The sequence below is a fragment of the Channa argus genome, chromosome 23 (assembly GCF_033026475.1).
Source record: "Channa argus isolate prfri chromosome 23, Channa argus male v1.0, whole genome shotgun sequence".
Lineage (NCBI taxonomy): Eukaryota > Metazoa > Chordata > Actinopteri > Anabantiformes > Channidae > Channa > Channa argus.
Window position 1 is genome coordinate 3,530,428 of NC_090219.1, and position 20,377 is coordinate 3,550,804.

Sequence of the window (20,377 nt, forward strand, 5' to 3'; positions counted from 1 at the left end):
CTCAAAGCGCTTTACACTGCTTCTTATTCACCCATTCGCACTCACAATCACTCACACACGGGTGGGGGAGCTGCTATGCAGCTGGCCAACACTCACCGGGAGCAACTAAGTTGGGGTTCAGTGTCTTGCTCAAGGACACTTTGACATGTGACCGGAGAAGCCGTGGATTGAACCAACAACTGTGAGAGTGGTGGACAACCGCTCTACCTTCCTGCGGCACAGTCGCCCCTTAGCTAGCTTGTTTCAGCCTGTGAGGGGGCGGGGCGTACCCGTGCCGTGTGACGTAGCCGCTTCACTCCCTGTACCCCGGCTTCATTCAAGCAGTATTCAGCAGTGCCGCGCGCCTCGCCCAGCACATGACCCAGCTTTAACGCAACGAAACTAAGTACAAACCAGGATCAATTCCTGTATCGTGCGATTCAGTCTGGATTATAAAGAGCGGAGCAAGTTATTTAAAACAATAGGTGAGAACTTTTATATTTATATTTCACCGCTGCGAAGGTTATGCGAAGTGATACTTGTTGCCTCGCGCTGTGTTTTTATTCCGCTCGACCATAGGGCAAGTTTCCGAAAATTAGCCAGTATAAAATATCAGTTCTACCTGGAAAAGGGTGTCACACTGTGTGATCCACTCGGCACGAATTCTCTTAAGTGTGCGGCAGCCTTTTTCCAATTAAAGTTGGAGAGTCCGTCACTTCACCTGCTGTCTCACTCACTCAGAAACGGAGAATGTTTTATTTACAAGAAAGTTTTAACGAACTTTATTAATGTAGGCTACTCACCCGTTTTCTCAGGCCAACAGAAATTATTTTGATAACGCAGCCCTGCGCCGTGCGTCTACAGCAGATGGCACGGACCAGCCGAAAAAACCACAATTTCTTTATGTCTCTTTAATAGGAATTTAAAAATGTTCTCACAACTTGAGTTGAAAATCGGCATTAGGTTTTTGGAAGAACAACTCATTAAACTCAAAATGTGGAAGAATCTGTCAGAGGTCTCCTTTGGATTTGGTGGGAGACAAAGAACATTTTCACATCGTTAATAACTTAAAAAAAATCGGGTTAGTGCCTTTTGGGGACATAGTGGAACAACTAGGCGATTCTCCAGGTGAAGGTGTATTACAGGTTTGTAATGTAAGCGTCTTTACTAGTGGGAGATTAGATTATCTTCATGCACATTTATTTCTGAATGAACAGCTGGTTTTTGGCAGAAGATTCAATGTGAGCTTTCTGAGCTTTCAGTGTGTTAGCTGATATCTCGTGAGACAGAAGAGGAATAACTTTTGTTTGACAACTTAAAAACTCATGATAGAGCAGAGCGTAAGCCCTGGGATTTTTCAGTAGATGTAAATAGGGTTATATACGAGGAAGAGCAACTTCTCCATTTTTGTGTATGTATGGGAACAAAGTTAATACAAATGAAAACCGCAGATGAAATTAGAGTGATTCAAAGTGCACATTGTTGACATTGAGTCAAAAACACATGAAACCGAGATTAGTAAACATCCATGAATGATGCACATTGGGCCAATGAGTGGCAAGTAAACAACTGTAGTAAGTGTGTTTATGAAAATGCTGGAAGCTAATGCTCATATGCATTCTTCCATAAAGATGAGTCAGAATCAAAGTAACTTTGCAGCCAAGATCTTGTAGTTAATGGTAGTTCTCCATGATAATTAAACTTACTACAGCTGCCCTACGGCTTTCTTCTTTAAATGCTCACTAAGGATGCAACTAAAGATTATTTTTAGTCCTGCCTGAATCGTTTGAAATTTTATTTTTTAAATAAATTAATTTGTCCAGTATAATGTCAAAAAATGTTGTTGCCTCCAACAGCTCATTGTAATTTGCTTGTCTGCTTGTTTTGTTGAACCATCAGTCCAAAGACCAAAGTTCGCAAAGAAAGGCATTAAATATTTAGATCTGGAAAGGTAAAATCAGGAATGATTTATTTTTGAATTTTTTTTACTGATCTCAGATATTCTTTCTTCCTTTTGTTTAAACAGGATGGCTGCAGACGGATATAAGGCTTTAAGGATACGTTTTTGATTTATCTTTGAAATCACAGACATAGCTTCTAATTAAATACAACCAGTCATCAGTCACAATGCCCACGAACGATGAATGGTGCAGAGAAACGATCTACATCGACCCCACCAACAGCCCGGTGACAAGTGCCATCATGTTCGCCGCGGGCATCTTTGGCAATGTGGCTGCCCTGGTGATCCTTGAAATCCGGCGACGCAGAGACACAAGGACCGGAGGCACATCGCGGGCTTCATTGTTTCAGATTCTTATAACGTCGTTGGTGGTCACAGACCTGGCTGGGACTTGCCTGGTCAGCCCACTCGTGCAGCTGTCATATTCACTAAACACTACATTGGTAGGGATGTCTAAAACTGGAAGCGTGTGTCAATACTTTGGGGGCAGCATGACCTTCTTTACCCTGGCCACCATTTTGCTCCTCTTCACTATGGCGCTAGAGAGATGCTTTGCTATTGGATATCCCTACCTGTACAGCCGGCATGTTACCAAAAAATGTGCCTATATCACAATCCCCGTGTTGTTTTTGTTATGTACTTTATTTTGTCTCCTCCCTTTTGCGGGATTTGGTAAATATGTGCAATACTGCCCTGGCACGTGGTGCTTAATTGACATGAACCCTAGCGAAGTAAAGGACCAGGCCTATGCCAACCTGTATGCCACGGTCCTGCTAGTGCTTGTGCTGGCCGTTGTGGTTTGCAATTGTTTTGTAGTGTACCAGCTGTTCAGGATGTACCAGCGTCGGAGGAAGAACGGCGGCTCAATGACTGCAACCATGCGATCCAATAATGACCGCAGGGCGATGTCGATAGCTCAGGAAGTGGAGCATCTTATACTGCTTGTCTTCGTGACCATTAGCTTCATCATCTGCACACTTCCCCTCGTGGTAAGGCAACAGCAGATAACTCACAGCACAACATTAACTCCTCCAGTAAAAATAAACACACACTTGTAGAGCTTTTACGCAGCAGATAGTGCCAACCAAGTCACCATTGAAAGCTGACAGCAGTGAAGTCACAGTACACACGGAACATCAATACAATCTTATCAGAAATGTGTCAAAATTACATTCCGAGCAGATACAGTTCAGATTGTGCAATCTGTGCATAACTGTGTCAATTGTGGGATGTTAGTGAAATACAGCTATCCAGAGATAATACAATAGACTGTGGGCTGTTCTGATGCCAAGGTGTAGATAGGAATAGTTATATCTGTGCCAATAGCAGCATGTCTGATTGATGTGCTTCCTTTGATGCATAAACACTACATATTTAAATATTGATTCCATGACTATTTGGTGGTCGATCTTCGCTGTAGCAAAATTATTTAAAGCTACAATATGCATGTTAAGCCTGTACTACCATCTAACATGAAGTCCATCCACTTTGCTATAGCTTCCCCTACTCTTATGTGCTCTGCTACACATAACCCAGCTCTTACAATTAATGCTCCAAAACTTACTAATCAAGCAGAAATTACAGAATTCCTCTGATTGGTTTCAAATACTGATCGCTGCACTGCTGGCTTTCCACAATATGATGAGTTTTAAAGCATATTAGTAGTTAACATAAAAGGCATATTGTATTCCTTAAGTACAAAAGTAAAGTAAAGTTTAAATCGTGATTTGATCAAATTATTTTATATAGTTTACACTGTTTAATTTGTTTGGGCTGAAAGGAAAAAAAATCACCACCTTACAATCATTGACGTCAAAAATATGTAACGTGTCCTTGGAGTGGATTTTTTCCACTGCTTGCTTGCTATGGAAACCAGTTGAGAGACTAGACAGGAAATATCGGTCTTGTCCTAAATGTATTTGAGACTGTTCTTATTTTGAGAAAACAGTTACATTAGAAAATTTACATAGAAAAGTTATATTCATTTATATAGACTCTACTGCACTTTATTAGGAAATGACCTCTAGTTAACCCACAGTTTGATCAGTAATATCATCAGGAAGCAATTTAGACAAAGGAGAAGGGTGAAGATATGGGTATCTGGCTCCAAAATGTGGTTTCAAATGTAGCAGCAACAACAAAAAAGCAACATGTGATTGATGACTATTTGGAAAATGGAGCTAATAATCATTTGCTTGGTAGATGTAAAAATGATTGACAGCAGACCATTTAATAAAATCAACCCCATTGCCATAGAGTAGTTAGTGAAACACTCAGGCCTGTACACTGAGGAGTTATTCACCAGGGACACCTGAAATGGGACATGCTAGCAACAGTGAGGATTTTTTTGAAATGATATTTAGCCTTTTGCTTATCGCCAAACCTGCTGTTGGTTACTTTACACTGGTGGTGATCCAATTTACAGTGACATGGTTTTCATACACCTGGCCAGTAAAAAACAGTTTGTAACAATTGGTTTTAGACATAACGTGATGAATGGATGGATGGATGGATGAACATGCAAACTTAACCCACAGATGACTCATCATTAAGTGATTGTCCATTATGCCATCTCACTTAGATTATTGTGCACTATGTTTGTAACTACCTTGGGTTAGTGTCACTTTGCACTCCAATCAGAAAATCAATAACTTTCCCAGCAGTGTATGATGATGTGCATTTTACCGCAGACAGCAGTAATGGCCTAAAGTGCCATTTGAGCGTTGTGTTATCTCAGCTGTGGCTTCTTGAAATGCAGTCAGAAACCTTCATCTCTGCAAACATTGCCAAATTCTCCTTCATATTTAATTCAATAGCATTCCAAACAGACCATGTGTAGACAGTGGGCCTGTATCAAAATGAGTATAGTCAGAGGTAAGGCAGAATTCATGTCACACATCATGTACATGATGGTTTTTTATTTGTCCTTTCGGCTTATCCCGTGAGTTCAGGGTCACCACAGTAGATCATTGTCCGCATGTTAATTTGGCACAGTTTTTATGCCGGCCCAGCACAGGGCCCGGTCAGAGGAGGGTTGGGTCAGGAAGGGCCCAGCACAGGACCCGCCCCTGTGCTGGGGATGGGAGGTTGCTCAGAAAGACTTCCACATATAGCTGGAACTGGGGATTGAACCACTGGACCATTGGTCCGTGGACAACTGCCTTACCAACGGAGCTACACAACTGAACAACAGCCGCCCCCCAACTGAGCTACAGCCGCTCCATGGACATGATGTTTGTTTTACTCAAAATAAAGTGAAAAGGAAAATGAGGCTAAAGAGGCTGAAGTTGTAGACAGACTCAGTTGTACACAATAATGTAACTCACTAGTAACAGAAATCTTTTGCCAGACCATTGCTGAACATATATATTTTGGGGTCTAACATAAGCTGGGGTTTTTATTAAATTAGGTCCACTAAATAGTAAACTTACCATAAAAATCTATTTAAATATATATATATATATAGGTATGTTAAACTGTTCTCTACCATAGGCTGTTTACAAGGTGTAGATCACTCGGGGCAGGCAAAGGACACTGTGATCGACTTTTAACTTTTGTTGTCTTCACTGGCCTATCAGGAGGCCGAATGAAATCGATTTTCAGTTACAGTGAGGTTAAAAGAGTACTAACAGAAAGAAAGGAGACAGCAAGGAAGAAGAAGAAAAGACTGACTGTAAAATAACACATTACACCAAAGCACATCCTCCTTCCTGCGGAGGAAAACCTGTAGTGTTTGTTTCTATCATACTTTTTTTATGCTACCATGTACTAATAATACTACCTGATTAGCACCACCAACTAATAAAACTAACTTGCTATATTCATATAACAATAGTAGTTTCTCTCATTTGCATTTTCCTTGGCTGTTTAACAAATTCAGTTTTTCATTACATTAGAATAAATTATTCGTATTGCTATTGGATTTTTTTGCTATAAATTAAAGTTTTTTTTTAACTGGAGGCCTTTATGGCTCTCAGGCAAAAAACAAAAGGGGTTTAGAATGAAAAAACATGAGGCACTTAGCAAGGCACAAGCAGAATATTTCAGTCCCATTAAACACATTTACAAAAACTAACCCCAAGCTGTGAAAAATGATACTGCTAGGGCTTGACTGAATCACTAGACAAAAAGTACTTAGTCATGAAGGTTAACCAAAAACCAAATGGTGAATGTGACAGTGGTTCAGAAGTTCTCTGCAAAGATGGAGAAACTTGCCGATGATCATCTCAGTAACACACCATCACTCAGACCTTTGTTGTAGAGTGTTTAGATGGAAGCAATGGCCTGTTTAGAGTGTAACAAACAACATTTAAAGGGCCCTGAGAGCATGAGGAAAAATATGTTCTTGTCTGACTAGACAGAAATGTAACATTTTTCGCAGAACCCCAACCACTCTGTCTGGTGAACACCAGGCAATGCTTATCAAGTACTTATACCAGCCTTACAGTGAAGAATGGTGGGGATGCCATCATCCTATGGGGATCCCATCGGGTTACACGTCACAGTATGAAGCAAAGGACATCCTTCTCTCCTCTCATATCCTTTTCTTTTATTATGGCAGATATTTCAATTTTTTGCCCCACAGGATGATTTAGAAAACTTCTTGCATTATTGTTTTTTTACATTCTCAATGATTTAATTCCACATTTAAAGAAATACCAAGCCACCAGTAGAATTGTTTTTCAATTCAACTCAATTCAACTTTATTTATATTGCGCCAATTCACAACAAAGTAATCTAAAGGCAATTTACAGAATGATGTCAAGACTATAAAGATGTAAATAGAAAACCCAAAAATTCCCCCTTGAGCAAGCCCTAGGCAACATTGGAGAGGAAAAACTCCCTTTAACGGACAAAACCTCTAGCAGAACCAGGCTCATGGTTGGCAGCCATCTGCCTTGACCGGTTAGGGTGAGTGGAAAGTGGAGAGAAAAGAAAGAGCAACAAAAAGCAACAACAAAACATCAGGCAATTGGTAGGACCAGTAGCTGTGCACTGGAAAACACAATGCTCAAAAGCCGGGAACACCTGCAGAAAGGGACAGAGAAGGAGAAAGACAACTACGGGAGAAAACACACAGTTAATGTCATACAATGGTGACAATTGTGAGGAGAGGAGAGAGGGTCAAGAAGAAGAAAGGAGCTCAGTAAATCTAGGGTTGGTTCCCCAGCAGAATAAATGTATAGCAGAATGAATATAACTAACCATAAGCCCTACCAGAGAGTAAGGTTTTAAGCCTAGACTTAAAAGTAGAGAGGGTGTCTTCTTCCTGAATCTGAACTGGGAGCTGGTTCCACAGGACAGGTGTTTGATAGCTAAAGGCTCTGCGTCCCATTTTACCTCTGGAAATCTGGGAACCACAAGTACGCCTGGATTCTAAAATCGAAGTGGTTTACTGGGATGATATGGTGCTATGAGGTCTTCTATATATGATGGAGCCTGGCCGTTCAGAGCTTTATATGTAAGTAGCAGGGTTTTAAATTCTATTCTAGATTTCATGGGAAGCTAATGAAGAGAGGCTAGCAAAGATGAAATATGATCTCTCTTGCTAATTCCAGTCAGCACCCTTGCTGCAGCATTTTGGATTAATTGCAGGCTCTTTAGGGTGTTACTGGGGCATCATTACAGTAGTCCAACCTAGAAGTAACAAATGCATGGACTAGTTTTTCAGCATCACTTTGAGAGCAATGCTCCTAATTTTGGCAATGTTCCGTAGGTGGAAGAAGGCTGTTCTAGAGATTTGTTTTATATGTGAGGTAAAGGACAAATCCTGGTCACAAATAACTCCAAGGTTCCTTGCAGTAGTACTGGAGGCCAGACTTATGCCATCTAGAGTAATGATATGGTTGGACATCATATCTCTGAGACTTTTAGGACCAAATACTATGATTTCAGTTTTAGTTAAGAAGTAAAAAATTGTGGGACATCCAGGCCTTCATGTCTTATAGGCATTCTTGAATCTGATCTGGTTGATCTGGTTCCATAGATAAATATAGCTGGGTATCATTAGCATAGCAGTGGAAATTTATGGAGTGTTTTCTAATAATGTTGCCTAAAGGAGACATATATAAAGTAAAAAGTATTGGTCCTAACACAGAGCCTTGTGGAACTCCATAGCTAACCTTTGTGTGCATGGAGGATTCATCATTAACATGAACAAATTGATGTCTATCAGATAAATAAGACCTAGTGCAGTTCCTTTAATTCCAATTTCATTTCCAGTCTCTGTAATAAAATGTGATCAATGGTATCCATTATCTGAGGCCATGAAAAGATCGTTGGTGACTTTTACCAGTGCTGTTTCTGTAATATGATGAACTTACAGGTGGTCGCATATTTGTTATATTTGACAGGGTTTTTCAAGTAGTGGTTTAATTACAGCTACCATATAGGCCTGTGGTACATAGCCTGTTTCTAAAGATAGATTGATGATATCTAATACGAACATATCTATTAAGGGTAAAGCTTCCTTGAGCAGTCTAGTTGGTATAGGGTCTAGCAGACAGGTTGTTGGTTTAGATGAGGTAATAATTAAAATTAGGTCAGTGAGATCTATGGGTTAAAAGCAATCTAAGAGGGATTGGGGCCTTTTCCTGTTTCTTTCTTTATTATATAGAAGACAAAACTGAAAAATTTTATTTACGGCTCTGGACATCATATTTTCGTGGCCTCACGGGGTGGTGATAATCAAATATTAGAACAAGAATTCCATGATGATATGCTGATGTATGTTTGCTAGAAGGGTTTCCTTTTAGTATATGTATAGCTGTGTCTTTTGTTCTGTCAAATTGTTGGAAATAGATTTGGCAATTTTACAAAGTTTAGTAAGATATGTCTTGTTTGTTTTGTGGTTTTTCAAAATTTAAAGCAAACACCACATGGACTTTTGCCACCAACAGCTATTCTGCCTAACTAGCACTACCAACAGTAACCTTGCATCCAGAACTGAAGGGAATAGCATAGTATTGGCTAAGTACATTATTTTGTAGTGTTACAGGGTTAACTTGTGCAAGATTGGTACTTTAATAGAAGAACTAGCTTTATTTAATGTGTGTGATCAGCTGTCTACAAATCAGCAATCTAAAAATCTATAAATATTACAATTAGTAATAATTACCTTTCTAACTATTTACATCTGCCACTATGATGTTATTTTAGTCCCCAAAATCTACACCTGATGGCTAAAAAAGATTGTTTTGGTACATCAGTAATGGTGCTGCTATTATCACTGTAGGCAACAATAAGCTGAACAGCTTGACAGATGCAGCAACAGTATTTAAGAGAAATCAGGCTTGATTTAAAAATGTAAAGATGCTTTATGATAGCTCTGTGGTTGTAATGTTCCCAAAGCTATGCACTCAAACAGTCCTATAAATGAATAATTCATTAGGAACATCAAATCACTTTATAATGCTTATTCAGTTCGCAATGTAAAGCCTTGGTGTGAGGTCAGCAAATCACACACAGATCATATTACATATTCCTGGAAATATGAAACTGAGAGTTGAGTATTTGGGTGATGCCTCTGATTAAATAAAAAATCAAAAGCCCAGACTGTGGCCTTTACCACAGAAAAAAGGAATAAAGATGTATTTAAAGTACAGTAAGGTAATTTGAATAGTGCATTTGTTAGTTCTAGTAGATTTATTTTAGTGGCTTTAAGCCCTCATAATAAGCAGGCTAAATTCAGTAAACCCTCAGGTGTGATTTTCTACATTGTGGATGGAATACATTCTGAAAACAAGGGCAAGAGAGTTCAATTATAAGTTTTGATGTAGTTCTTGAAATTGCAACCTGGAATGTTTTGTTCTAAGGGCATCAACTCTTTACAGACACATCACATTAGCAGTTTTATTAAACATCCTGTTAGGGCTGAGGAGAAAATGGGCTCACAGTGTGAGTTGGATTTCACTGTTGAGCCTGGCAAAATAAAAACTAACCTTTTCCACATGCACATGCTTCGCCTACTCTTTTTTTGTCTCACACACATGACAAGGGCTGTAATCAGTCACAGTAATGAGCTCTCAGGTTTTTTAGAATCTACGCCAGGATGAGGCTGTTCTACACATGTACCCCACTCAAAGTTAATCCTTTAAACTAGTATTCTTTAATTTGTGTGATCTTTTACATATTTAGGAATTGTATGCAGATTTTGTTTTTTCAATGATGCATTCCCTCTGTATGTTACGTAACAATCTGCAGTTCCATTTCCCTGCACTGGTTGAAAGTAAGTAGGAGAAAATAGTGAGTGGTTAGCAGCTTTCTCACTTGCCCCAAAGCATCTAATGTGCCCTTATGCAAAACTTGCCGCCTTGAACTTATTGTAGTAACAGCCAGTTAAATTTCAGCCACTGGGTTATGTGACCAAGCAACAGGAAATTAGCATAGTGAGGTTGATGTGACAACATTGACATTGCCATCTCATTAAAAACGGCTACATTTAAACAGAGAGAGTAGAGCCTGTGAAGAGAGAGAGATGGAGAGGATGAAAAGGTCAAGTAGAAAAGTAAACTATGAAGAGTGCGGTTGCATCCAGATGTTAAGAAAGAAACTGAAAGAAAACACCAAAAGTAAGAAGTGAGCAAACTGTTTAAGGTCATTTTTTCACACACTTGTGAATGGATATTGTTCCTTTTTGACCCCCTGGGAACACGCATCAACAGTGTCTAAAACTAAAACTAGCCATAGCTTCCATCGATTGTATTTCCAACCTTGTGGCCATCAGCATCGGGAATTTACAGCTTTTCATTCCAGCCAATCACTGCAATGACTGGTTTTAAAGACATTTTAACCACAGAGAAGGAACTAATATGTTCTGCTCTGCTCATTCTTGGCCTCAGGCTGCTAATAAAAATAGCTTAATTTATTAAATATGGTCAAATATGGTCACAGAATAATCCAGATTTTTTTCATTTATTAGAGATGCGCAAGAATATTTTACTACCATGTGTGGATTAGTTATTTTCATGTTCAGTTTAATTTTATATTATTAGTAGAAGGCTATTCATGTTTTTTTTACTTATATTTATTATGTCATAAGGCAAAGTGGCTTACACCAAGATTTAAACCAATGTATTGCTGTACATTTTACTATTTTGCCCCACAAAGTCAATGCCCATTAATTTTATTTCATCAAAACATACATTTTAAATGAAAATGTGTGAAAGTTAATATTTGCAAAAGCTGCCAGTCCTTTTTAGTGTAGGCTGCTGTTATTGATTTAGAGACAAAAACGATTATAGCCAAATAATTTTATTTTGCCAATCATTTGAAGAAAATATGACATAATGTAAACATTTTTATAACACAACCATCAAGGCATCTTTCAACTGGCACTAAACTCAGAAGTTTAAGAAAATAGATTTGTTTTACATGCCATAATTACAAAAATTGCTCAAAACTTTAATTAGGTTCTTCAGAATTTCCTGGATGTTTTTTATGATTTTTGTGGCCTAAAATGCAGGATTTCACTATTTTCTAAAAACCTGTGCCATGTTTTTATAATTTTTCAGAGTTGAAAGGTCACGTGGGGATTGGTTGAATCAATTGTTGCACTCACAATATTGCAAATTGCTGGAGGAATTGCTACATATACATAAATATGGAAGGCAAATAGTAAAGAGAAAGACAGACTAATAATAAGTCTTTGCAATCTCTATTTTAAAACAAAGTTTTTCTTTTCATTATGTATACATCTTTACATGAAACTAACTCATGTGGTTATAAGCATGGGATTCTTAATTTAGTTTGACTTTTACACTCAACATCTGCTTCTCAGCCCCTCCTAAAACCACAAAATACATTCTCAATGATTTATTGGCTGCCTATGTTTGCCTCAGTAATTGGTCTGAAATGCAAACAAAAAGATGCTGAGTGCGATCCAAATGTTCTCCTTCAATTAGAACATTACTCTGTGCTCTGCAAACATCCTGTGTGTGCTGGAATAAGTGATAGTGTTTTCTGCATGTACTGTGAAATTAGGGAGTGTGCTTTTCGTTGAACGTGCAAGAGTGACTCTTCACAACACAACAGTTATTTTGCAACAGCTAGTTTGTTTTTAGACTAATGCCCAAAGTACACACTCATAATACTATGCAAAGATGACCTCCGCAGTTAAGTCTTTAATATTTGGGGATGCTTATGCCTATTTGAAATTAAATTAGGATGAGTGCCCAGAAGATGAATATTAATGGCTTTGGTAATTGTCTCATTTTTAATCTTAGTTTGGCCTCCAATATTTTGTTTGACAGGTACAGCAAAAGAACACATAGTATGCAACCTACCCAAAAATCATGTTGATGTGGCGTTAGAAGGTTAGAAGGTATATCTCAAGCAAATAAAAACTAAACTGAAATTTCCATTGACACTCAATTCCTTCGGCTATGTATGTGATAATTAGCCTATATTATCAATTTAACACCCTAAACTATGATAGTAAATCTTGTAGACATTATACCTGCTGCACATATTTATACACAACTTTGTCATTTTGTGTATGCTGACATATACGCTTACTGAATGCTGCAGTAGTACACAATGTCTGCACGGCTCTCATACAAAAGCAGCATGTTAGCAGCACAGCAGCATCAGTCCTCACTGTGTGTATATACAGGGTGCGTTTAGGGCAGCAACACACCAGGTGAGAAAGTCTGACCACTGTGTTGCCACACATTGGCTTCAAGTGGCCCAGAAAAGTATCACTTCAACTCACTGCAAAGACTACATCTAATTCTTATTTTGCTTGTATGCTCTGATGGCCGACCAACAGCTTGGTGTTCTACTGATATACATACAAATTCACAAAACACATTCATTATAGTAAACCATTTGAAAACATAACAAAATAGACTGGATGTATAGAAATGTTGTAGTGGAATTAAAACACAACTAAACTCCTGTTCTACTTGTTCTAATTTAGCAACTAAATGAAACATACAAAAGTTATTTTTCGTTGCTTAAAAATGGAACTGAAACTAACAAGATGTGTGAAAAGGCAGCAGACTTGCAGATTCAGTCTCTATCTTTTTTATCTTTATTTTGCAACAGTGTAGTTATTTATATCAGTCATAGGTTTATAATGTGGCCCATTTTCTCTTATACACATGAACTGCATGTCCTAAACAATAGTGTTAAATACAAATACATATATGTTATATGTCATAACAAAATGTTCTGTCTTTATTTGGGACACAAAGAATTGTCATTTGAGTTTGACAATCTAAATATGCATGATGAGTATCAGCTTGGCATTTAAACAGATAAGTGGTTGTAGTTTCTATGGTACATCTCCCACACCAGGCTGTGCTACTGTGCCCATACACACGTTCCATTTTTCATGTGTTGCTGCTATTATAGATGGTTTACTGTAGGATTTATAACCAGGATGTTAACTGTCTGTAAGTGTGTGTTACGTGTCTGTCGATGGTGTTATACATGGTGTTAACAGTGGGATTATATCTTGGCAGCTAAACTTACAACCTGTTTTTTCTCACTTCTTTTCCCTCTCAGATCCGGGTGTACATAAACTCCATGGAGAATAATAAGGCATCTCACAGTATGGACCTTATTGCGCTCCGCTTCATCTCTATCAACTCCATCATTGACCCTTTGGTCTTTATTATCCTCTCCCCAAGCGTGCTGCACTTTTGCTGGTCCTCAGTCTGTAAGCATCGATTGGGAGCCCCCAGGGCTTACATGTTTAAATCATCGATAGCTAAAGAGAATTCTTGTGGTACCGTAGAACTGTCTCGCCCAGCGTTGGACTACAACCAACATTTGCACTCTGTTGAAAATCTATGACTATAACATAACTTCAGAATTGGATATTTATATTTATTGCACAAATGATTGGATAGTGTGCCCTGCTTTGATATCACATGAAGTGGAGAAAGTTCCTGATCTACATCATGTTGTAGTTTTACATTTCTATTAGATAATAACATTTCCTGAGTCTCCTGGCATTTACTGGTCACTTCATCCACTTTAATCTTTTCAGTCTAGCATGTTAAATGCATATTGAAATCTCTGGAGCTATTTTCAGTATAAAAGCTCAACATTTTGTCTTTTTTGTTGCTTGTATTTTACAAGAAAAAACAAAAGGCTGTTGATGCAGAAGAAAAAGACTTTCAGGTTCTGTAACGATCTGGAATAGACTAACTACATGCCTTTAATGGTCAAGATGCTGCTTTGCACAGTGAGACTTTGTATTCGTGCAGGAACCATCTCCATGTGGCATTAATGTGTAATGTACCACAGTTAAACAAAGCCCTCCATGGATTCCAAATAAAATAAAATAAAAACATAAATGCAACTGCATGAATTCAATATGTAAGTGACACCAAATACCAGACAATGAAATCTGTCTTAACGCCAAAGAAACACGCTTTAATACCTGGTGGAGATTAAATCTGTCTGAAGCATATTTAGATATAATCTAGATATCAATATTGTTTCAAGTATAGTGCAAGTATAAATGATGCCTCAAATATCCAAAATAAGATATCTGACTTTTTTTTTAACACTTCAGTGATCATGGGTTATCATCCTGATAGCATTCTCGTATTACCTTCAACCATCTTAACCAAATGACCTTAACCTCTGGTCTGCTCTGATAATTTGTCAAAAGACAAAGAGCCTGGAGAGACTCTTTGGTGTAGGTACTTAGAACTTTCTCAGGAAGTGCATAGAAGAGATTGATAAACACAGAAAAGGGTTAAAAAGACTATACTGATGCTTATCTACATACTCATACATATCTTGTAACATTGAATGTAATGTATTATATTATAATATTTAAAAAACATCAAATATATGAGACTGCAGGGACTGCTTGTCTTTAGAATCCTTGCTTCTTGTATCATTAAGTGACAGCTACAATACATTGGCAAAGAATTTCTGAAGTTGTAATAATTATGAAATACTAAATCAATGAAATAGCACATAATTGCAATTGCAAAACAAACAATGGTACTTTGTTGCATTAAAGGAGATAGGTACTGCTCCTTAAGCTATCTTCTTTAATGACAAATATTACACTTAGATTATTTTGTCAAATATGTTAGTTATTCTCAATGTGTGAAATTAAAGTTGTCCTGTGGCGATAGTTTGTAAATAACATGATGTTTCTATTCAGTGTTAAGTTTGTGGAATAGCTGAATCCAATGGCAAATATGACTTTTGCACAAATGTGGGCAATTTGTGTCTTCTTGTGTGAGTGCATGGTCCAAACACAACAGGGACCCACACATTAAAACATGACTCCACTATTAGTGACCAAAAATGCCACACAGGGTAGCTTTTAAATGTTTGGTGGCAATAAAACAAATCAATGCAAGCATTTGAAAAATGGTGTTCAAAACTAAACTTATTTGGTGAGCAAATATAAACTCTATTACAAAACTTATTATTATTTACACATTCCAATCAGTCAGTGTATTAGATACACTTAACTAAAGATAATAGAAACAGCAGTTGTGTAATAAAGCTTCCCTTTATGAAATTTGATTATACCACCTCTCACTTTAACACAACACTTTAAAGAACATCCAGTTGAGTGACACATTTTCATCCATAGCTGAACTGTATCACTTTCATAGTTAGAGATGTTGCTAAACTGTTACTTAATGCATGACTTTAACTGCAGTTTAACTAGCTGTGCCTAATAACCTGCTGATTTAGTGTAATTCTTCTGTTACCAAAGTACCATTGTTTGTTTTCTATTAGTGGCAAAAGTCAGCTCAGAGTTGGTAGAGAAGTCATTTCAGGACATGACTCAGCAGCTTTAAAATTCTTTTTTCTATAGCTTGCCATATTTCCTTTTGACAGGTACTTTGTTCATTAACATACCTGTTATTTATTTGGAAAAAACTATGACAAGAGTGCCCTTATGACTGAAGTGCCATGTGAAATGCATTAGTTTTACAAGATAACATCTTGAAATGTGTTTTTTTTTGTGTGTTATTTTTATGTCTTTTCAGTGGACCATAAGGGACAAATGACGTCTCCTTAAATTGTCCTCATAACCCAGATGGAAATTGTCATGAGCGCATTGTATGATTGTTCAAACACATTCGAGTAACACGTAAACAACTAAAGCGAGAGCAGAAAATGCAGACTGACAAATACATTTACAGTATATCTTAGTAAGTGCAGTATTTAAGATTGCAGTTAATGTATCGTTATATGGACCTCAAACCAACCACTGTAAGCGTCATTGTGTAAAAATGATATCTGATCTAACTGACTTTCTGTAATCAAATGACTACTGAGTTTACTGGAAAAAAGCAGGTAGTTTTCCCTAACTTTTACTTATGCATGCTGGTAAAAAGAAACACGTGGTACATTTCTGCTGGGATACAATTACACAACATCTTGAGGAAATGTAACCGTTACAAAATCTCTTTCTTTAACACAAATCATATTTAATCAGGGATCAAGTGGCTGGAGAGACAATAAGCTATCACAGATTTTTGTGAGATGTCCAGTCATGAATCCCTTAAGCAAAAAAAAAAAAAACGCTCAAACTGGTTTCTGCAACAGCAGTGTGTGTATGTGTGTAGAATGTGAAAAAAACAAGTTCTCAATTATCTTTCTTTTAGAAGATGCTAGAAAACTTTTTGAGCATCAGGTAAACTATGCGTCTATAGCCTTTCTGTTTGTGTGAGGGTGAAACATAGTACTGAAGACACTGAGTGGTTGTTGTATTGTTAAAACAGAAGTTCGTTGCCTCTGTGGCCTGTTCTTGGTTCTTAGGTCAAAATGTTGTCAAAATGTTCAGTGTTTACTGCATTGGCTTACTGCTTCCTGTGTATATTGTGTGTGAACTTTATGTGTGTCTGTGTGTGTGTGCGCACGTGTGTGTGCGCACGTGTGTGATAGCACTAAAATGTAACAATGTCAGAACTGAATGCTACCTATGTGGATATAATGTATGTGTTCTGTAAGTACTGTAGATGAAAATTAATGCACTGAGGACACAAGCACGAACTGTTATGTGTGTGAGCTTTATGGCTTTGTGTAAATAAACATCTCATTCACCAAATATTCTGTGTGGCTTGTTTTGTAAGCCTTTTCCCCCGCTTACACACAGACTGTGGATGGGTTCCAGATGTTCAAAATACAGCAGAATCTTTCAGTTTCCCTTTGACAGATTTGAAAACAGGTTTCTCACCAAACTTGTGTTTTTCCTCATACAACACAACCTATTTTTGTGGTTTCAGCTAAGTAGGACAATGGTTTAGGGGTATAGATCAACCACATTAGGTGATGTGTGCTTTGACAACAGGTAACTGAAACTATCTCTGCTTTGCGAATTTAGTCACTAAGCTCTGTTGTTTTGTTTGTGGCTACAGATTTATGATAAAAAATGTAAATTTTCTTTTTTATTGTTTTCCGATAATTGATGCCAAATTATGTGCAGAAACAAGCGTGCAATTAATTATTAAGTCTCTATTAGGCAATTTTGTAAAAAGCATTTTAATAGGTGTTTAATAGCATAAGCATTTGAATATCTGCAGAAACATGCTTTTCCAACACATGATCAACATAGTTTCCCACAAACATTACATTTCTTCTAAGTGAAAAGCAGATCTTGGCATCACACACACACTGTTTGCCATAGAGACTTTTTTCTCCCAGTATCACTTATAAGAATAATCATGTTGAACGTTAACTAGTTAACAGGAAATCCTGGCAGCTAAAGTAGTATGGTTTACAAGCAGAGGGGGGCTAAAATGTAAATAGACTGATACCACTGATAAGTAATTTGTTAAAGGTTTCACATTTAATATTTAGCATTTTCATATTTTGCAGTATAAGGGGGTTTCCACGTACCATATGTAATGCTAAATATATATATATCCGTAGTGTTTTATGTACAGATATACAACAAAAAGTAGACAATAACTGAAAGCATGTTGTTCTGCAATAAGAACGGTTTGTTACAAATTGTATGAACACTGAATAAAAACATAAAAGGATCAGCTGCCCCCTTTACTCCCATGCCGATCTGCCTCTTCACAGAGAAGGTGGTGGAGAGTAAAATTCCATGTCCTTAATTAGGGATGTCCCTGTCAAGTTTTTTGGCCTCAATATCCAAGTAACATCCAGTAACATTTACATTAAGTATTGGCTGATACTTAATGCTAATTGGCATAAATTGGACAAATCTATATAGTGCCAATAGGTAGAAAAGCACTATATAATTGCAGACCATTTACCTTTTCAGATGAGTTAAACTTTTGTTTCTCTCCATGTCTTTCTTTGACCTTTTCTTCTCCCACTATTAGCCAGTGAATGTGAAATGAACCAAAGAACTGAGAGGCATAATGTTCGATTAAAGACATTAAATGCCACCACCCAGTTGGATGCCCATCTCCGTCACATCCAATCCATTCTGCAAATCAATCTTGCACACTCTCCCGCTTTCTTTTCATTTTTCCTTGGCATCAACAATCCCTTGATGTGTGAGTTAATGTTAGTTAATGTTAGTGTTCCCACGCTTAAATCCAATGTGAATAGCTGCATGAACAATGTATTTATCAGCATTTGATTGATAGGTCTTGGTGCCCGATGACTGTACAGCAGTATGAATTGCCAGGTGATTATAGATGTGACTGATTTATATTCATGAAATTATTAAATGGTGATAAAAATGGATGTTATTGCACATGCTTTTGTGGTAATACTATCCAAAAGTCATCAGCTTGACTGAAGTTGTGAAATGGAGACTTCCTGTGTGTTTGCTTGCTCTTTAGATGAGTCATAGGTCTTTCCTCTGATCATAACATACACAGTGACAAAGAGTACAGTAGTACTTCAGGGTGCCTAAACTAACAACTTGGCAGCAAACCAAACTGGCTGCACTTTGGTATGTTCAGATGAATGAATCTCTAGTTGGATTTATCATGTTGGCTCAATGGAGAAGTAGTTTCACAGGAGAATATTTATTTACATCTCTATGTTCAAGGGAAACTCACAAAATCAACCGAATCAGGGAAGTAATTTGAGCGCTTCGTAAAGTAATACAGTATATCTTCAAACAGGTTTGAATTTATTCTACCAACGCAACATAAGAGGAAGGTTTGACTGCTAAACTCTATGATATAAGTATGATAGATGCCAGTCTTACAGTGTGAGTCAGGCTTAGAATTGCATCTCCAAAAGCTGTCATTTGTTTACATGCTGACAGGACTGTCATTACTCATAATTCACCTGCTTGTTGTCTGTCAATTAATGTCTCACCAGTATTATTTACATTCAAGTGATGTGCCAGGCATCGGGAACACATCAGCCTTAACCAAGTTTATTTAACATAACTGATTAGTTGATTAATTAATCCTGTCAAGGTAATGACATAATCTCTTCTCCTCTTGTGAGGTGATTAGGTCAGAGGAAGGAAGGAGCTGCCATGTGTATTGAGTTTGTATTTGAGAGTGTGCAGATTACTTGCTGATTCCAGTTAGTGGTGACTTATACTAGAAGCCGACTCTGATAGTAAAATAAGGAGTTTATTGAACCTTCTAGAGCACAATGACAATGAAGTAAGAAGAAAAATAGAAAATAAGAAACTTTATAATAATGATTGGAAAATTGTAAATTAAAACTGTCAAGTTTAGAGAAACCGGTCAAGTAGATGACAAATCCAATCTAAAGCAAATATTAGAAATATTTAGACATCTATCACTTTAGAACTTGACTGAAGTGAATAAATCTGTATTCACAGTTTTAAACAACCAAATTACTTAGTAAGACAATAATAAAGGGACTTGTCTTTATCTTGTCCCTGCAGCTGTCAGTAGTTTAAAGGGTAGAAAAGCAACTTTTAACCTGGTCAACAGGTCAGCGTGCACATGGGAACATATAGCTTTAGGGGAAGTAAACAGGTCACAACAACATGGTGAGAAGCACAGTGATTGATGAGAGGTGCTCGGATTTGAGTTCGTATTTTTAAACTTCAGCAATGAGGTTGATGTTCGTTCATATTTTGTATTGATGCAAATGAACAGATGTTTTTTTCCTGCCTTGTCTTTGCTAGAAAAGTCAAGATGCATTAGGAAACAAATCCACAGCCTAGTTAAGCCAACATCATAAAGGCAAGTCATCTACTAAAAAGGGTTAAAACTCTTTTGCTGCTGCGCTTTTCCAGCCTGATGTCAGATTTCCATTTGGAAAATTAACATTTATCTCCACCACCTTCTCTGTGATGAGAGAACATTCTTCTGCTAATGGCTTTTAAAACTGAGCCTTTTCCCACACAAATCCAGTCAAGTTGTAAAGACCTCAGAGACCACACACTTGAAGGTTGAAGATTGCTCTGCCTCATTTAAAAGTTTGCCTGCTTTGTCTTCACAATCCAAACAAGGGGCTTTCTAGATGAGTGTCCATGGACAGAGGGTAAAAAGTGTGAATGTCTTCTTTAAATAAAACATGGAATTTTAC

At 37.5% G+C, this 20,377-nt stretch overlaps 1 protein-coding gene across 2 annotated transcripts; it reads left to right on the forward strand.

Annotated features, from left to right (window-relative positions):
* The first annotated feature begins 290 nt into the window (after nucleotides 1-290).
* Nucleotides 291-14,859, forward strand: ptger2a (prostaglandin E receptor 2a (subtype EP2)). Of its 2 annotated transcripts, none has more exons than XM_067493599.1 (3): nucleotides 291-464; nucleotides 2,006-2,928; nucleotides 13,448-14,859. In XM_067493599.1, the coding sequence occupies exons 2-3, from the start codon at nucleotides 2,107-2,109 to the stop codon at nucleotides 13,736-13,738; spliced, it is 1,113 nt and encodes a 370-aa protein (XP_067349700.1). In that variant the 5' UTR covers nucleotides 291-464; nucleotides 2,006-2,106; the 3' UTR covers nucleotides 13,739-14,859. The 2 variants fall into 2 exon arrangements, with proteins under 2 accessions (XP_067349700.1, XP_067349701.1); XM_067493600.1 differs by lacking the exon at nucleotides 291-464 and adding an exon at nucleotides 517-1,124.
* The last annotated feature ends 5,518 nt before the right edge of the window (nucleotides 14,860-20,377 follow it).

Bases quoted from the DNA above. Each gene is read 5' to 3' on its own strand.
- ptger2a (XM_067493599.1), top strand. From the start codon at position 2,107: ATGCCCACGAACGATGAATGGTGCAGAGAAACGATCTACATCGACCCC. The intron at 2,929-13,447 runs GTAAGGCAACAG...TTTCCCTCTCAG, and splicing joins TCTGCACACTTCCCCTCGTG to ATCCGGGTGTACATAAACTC.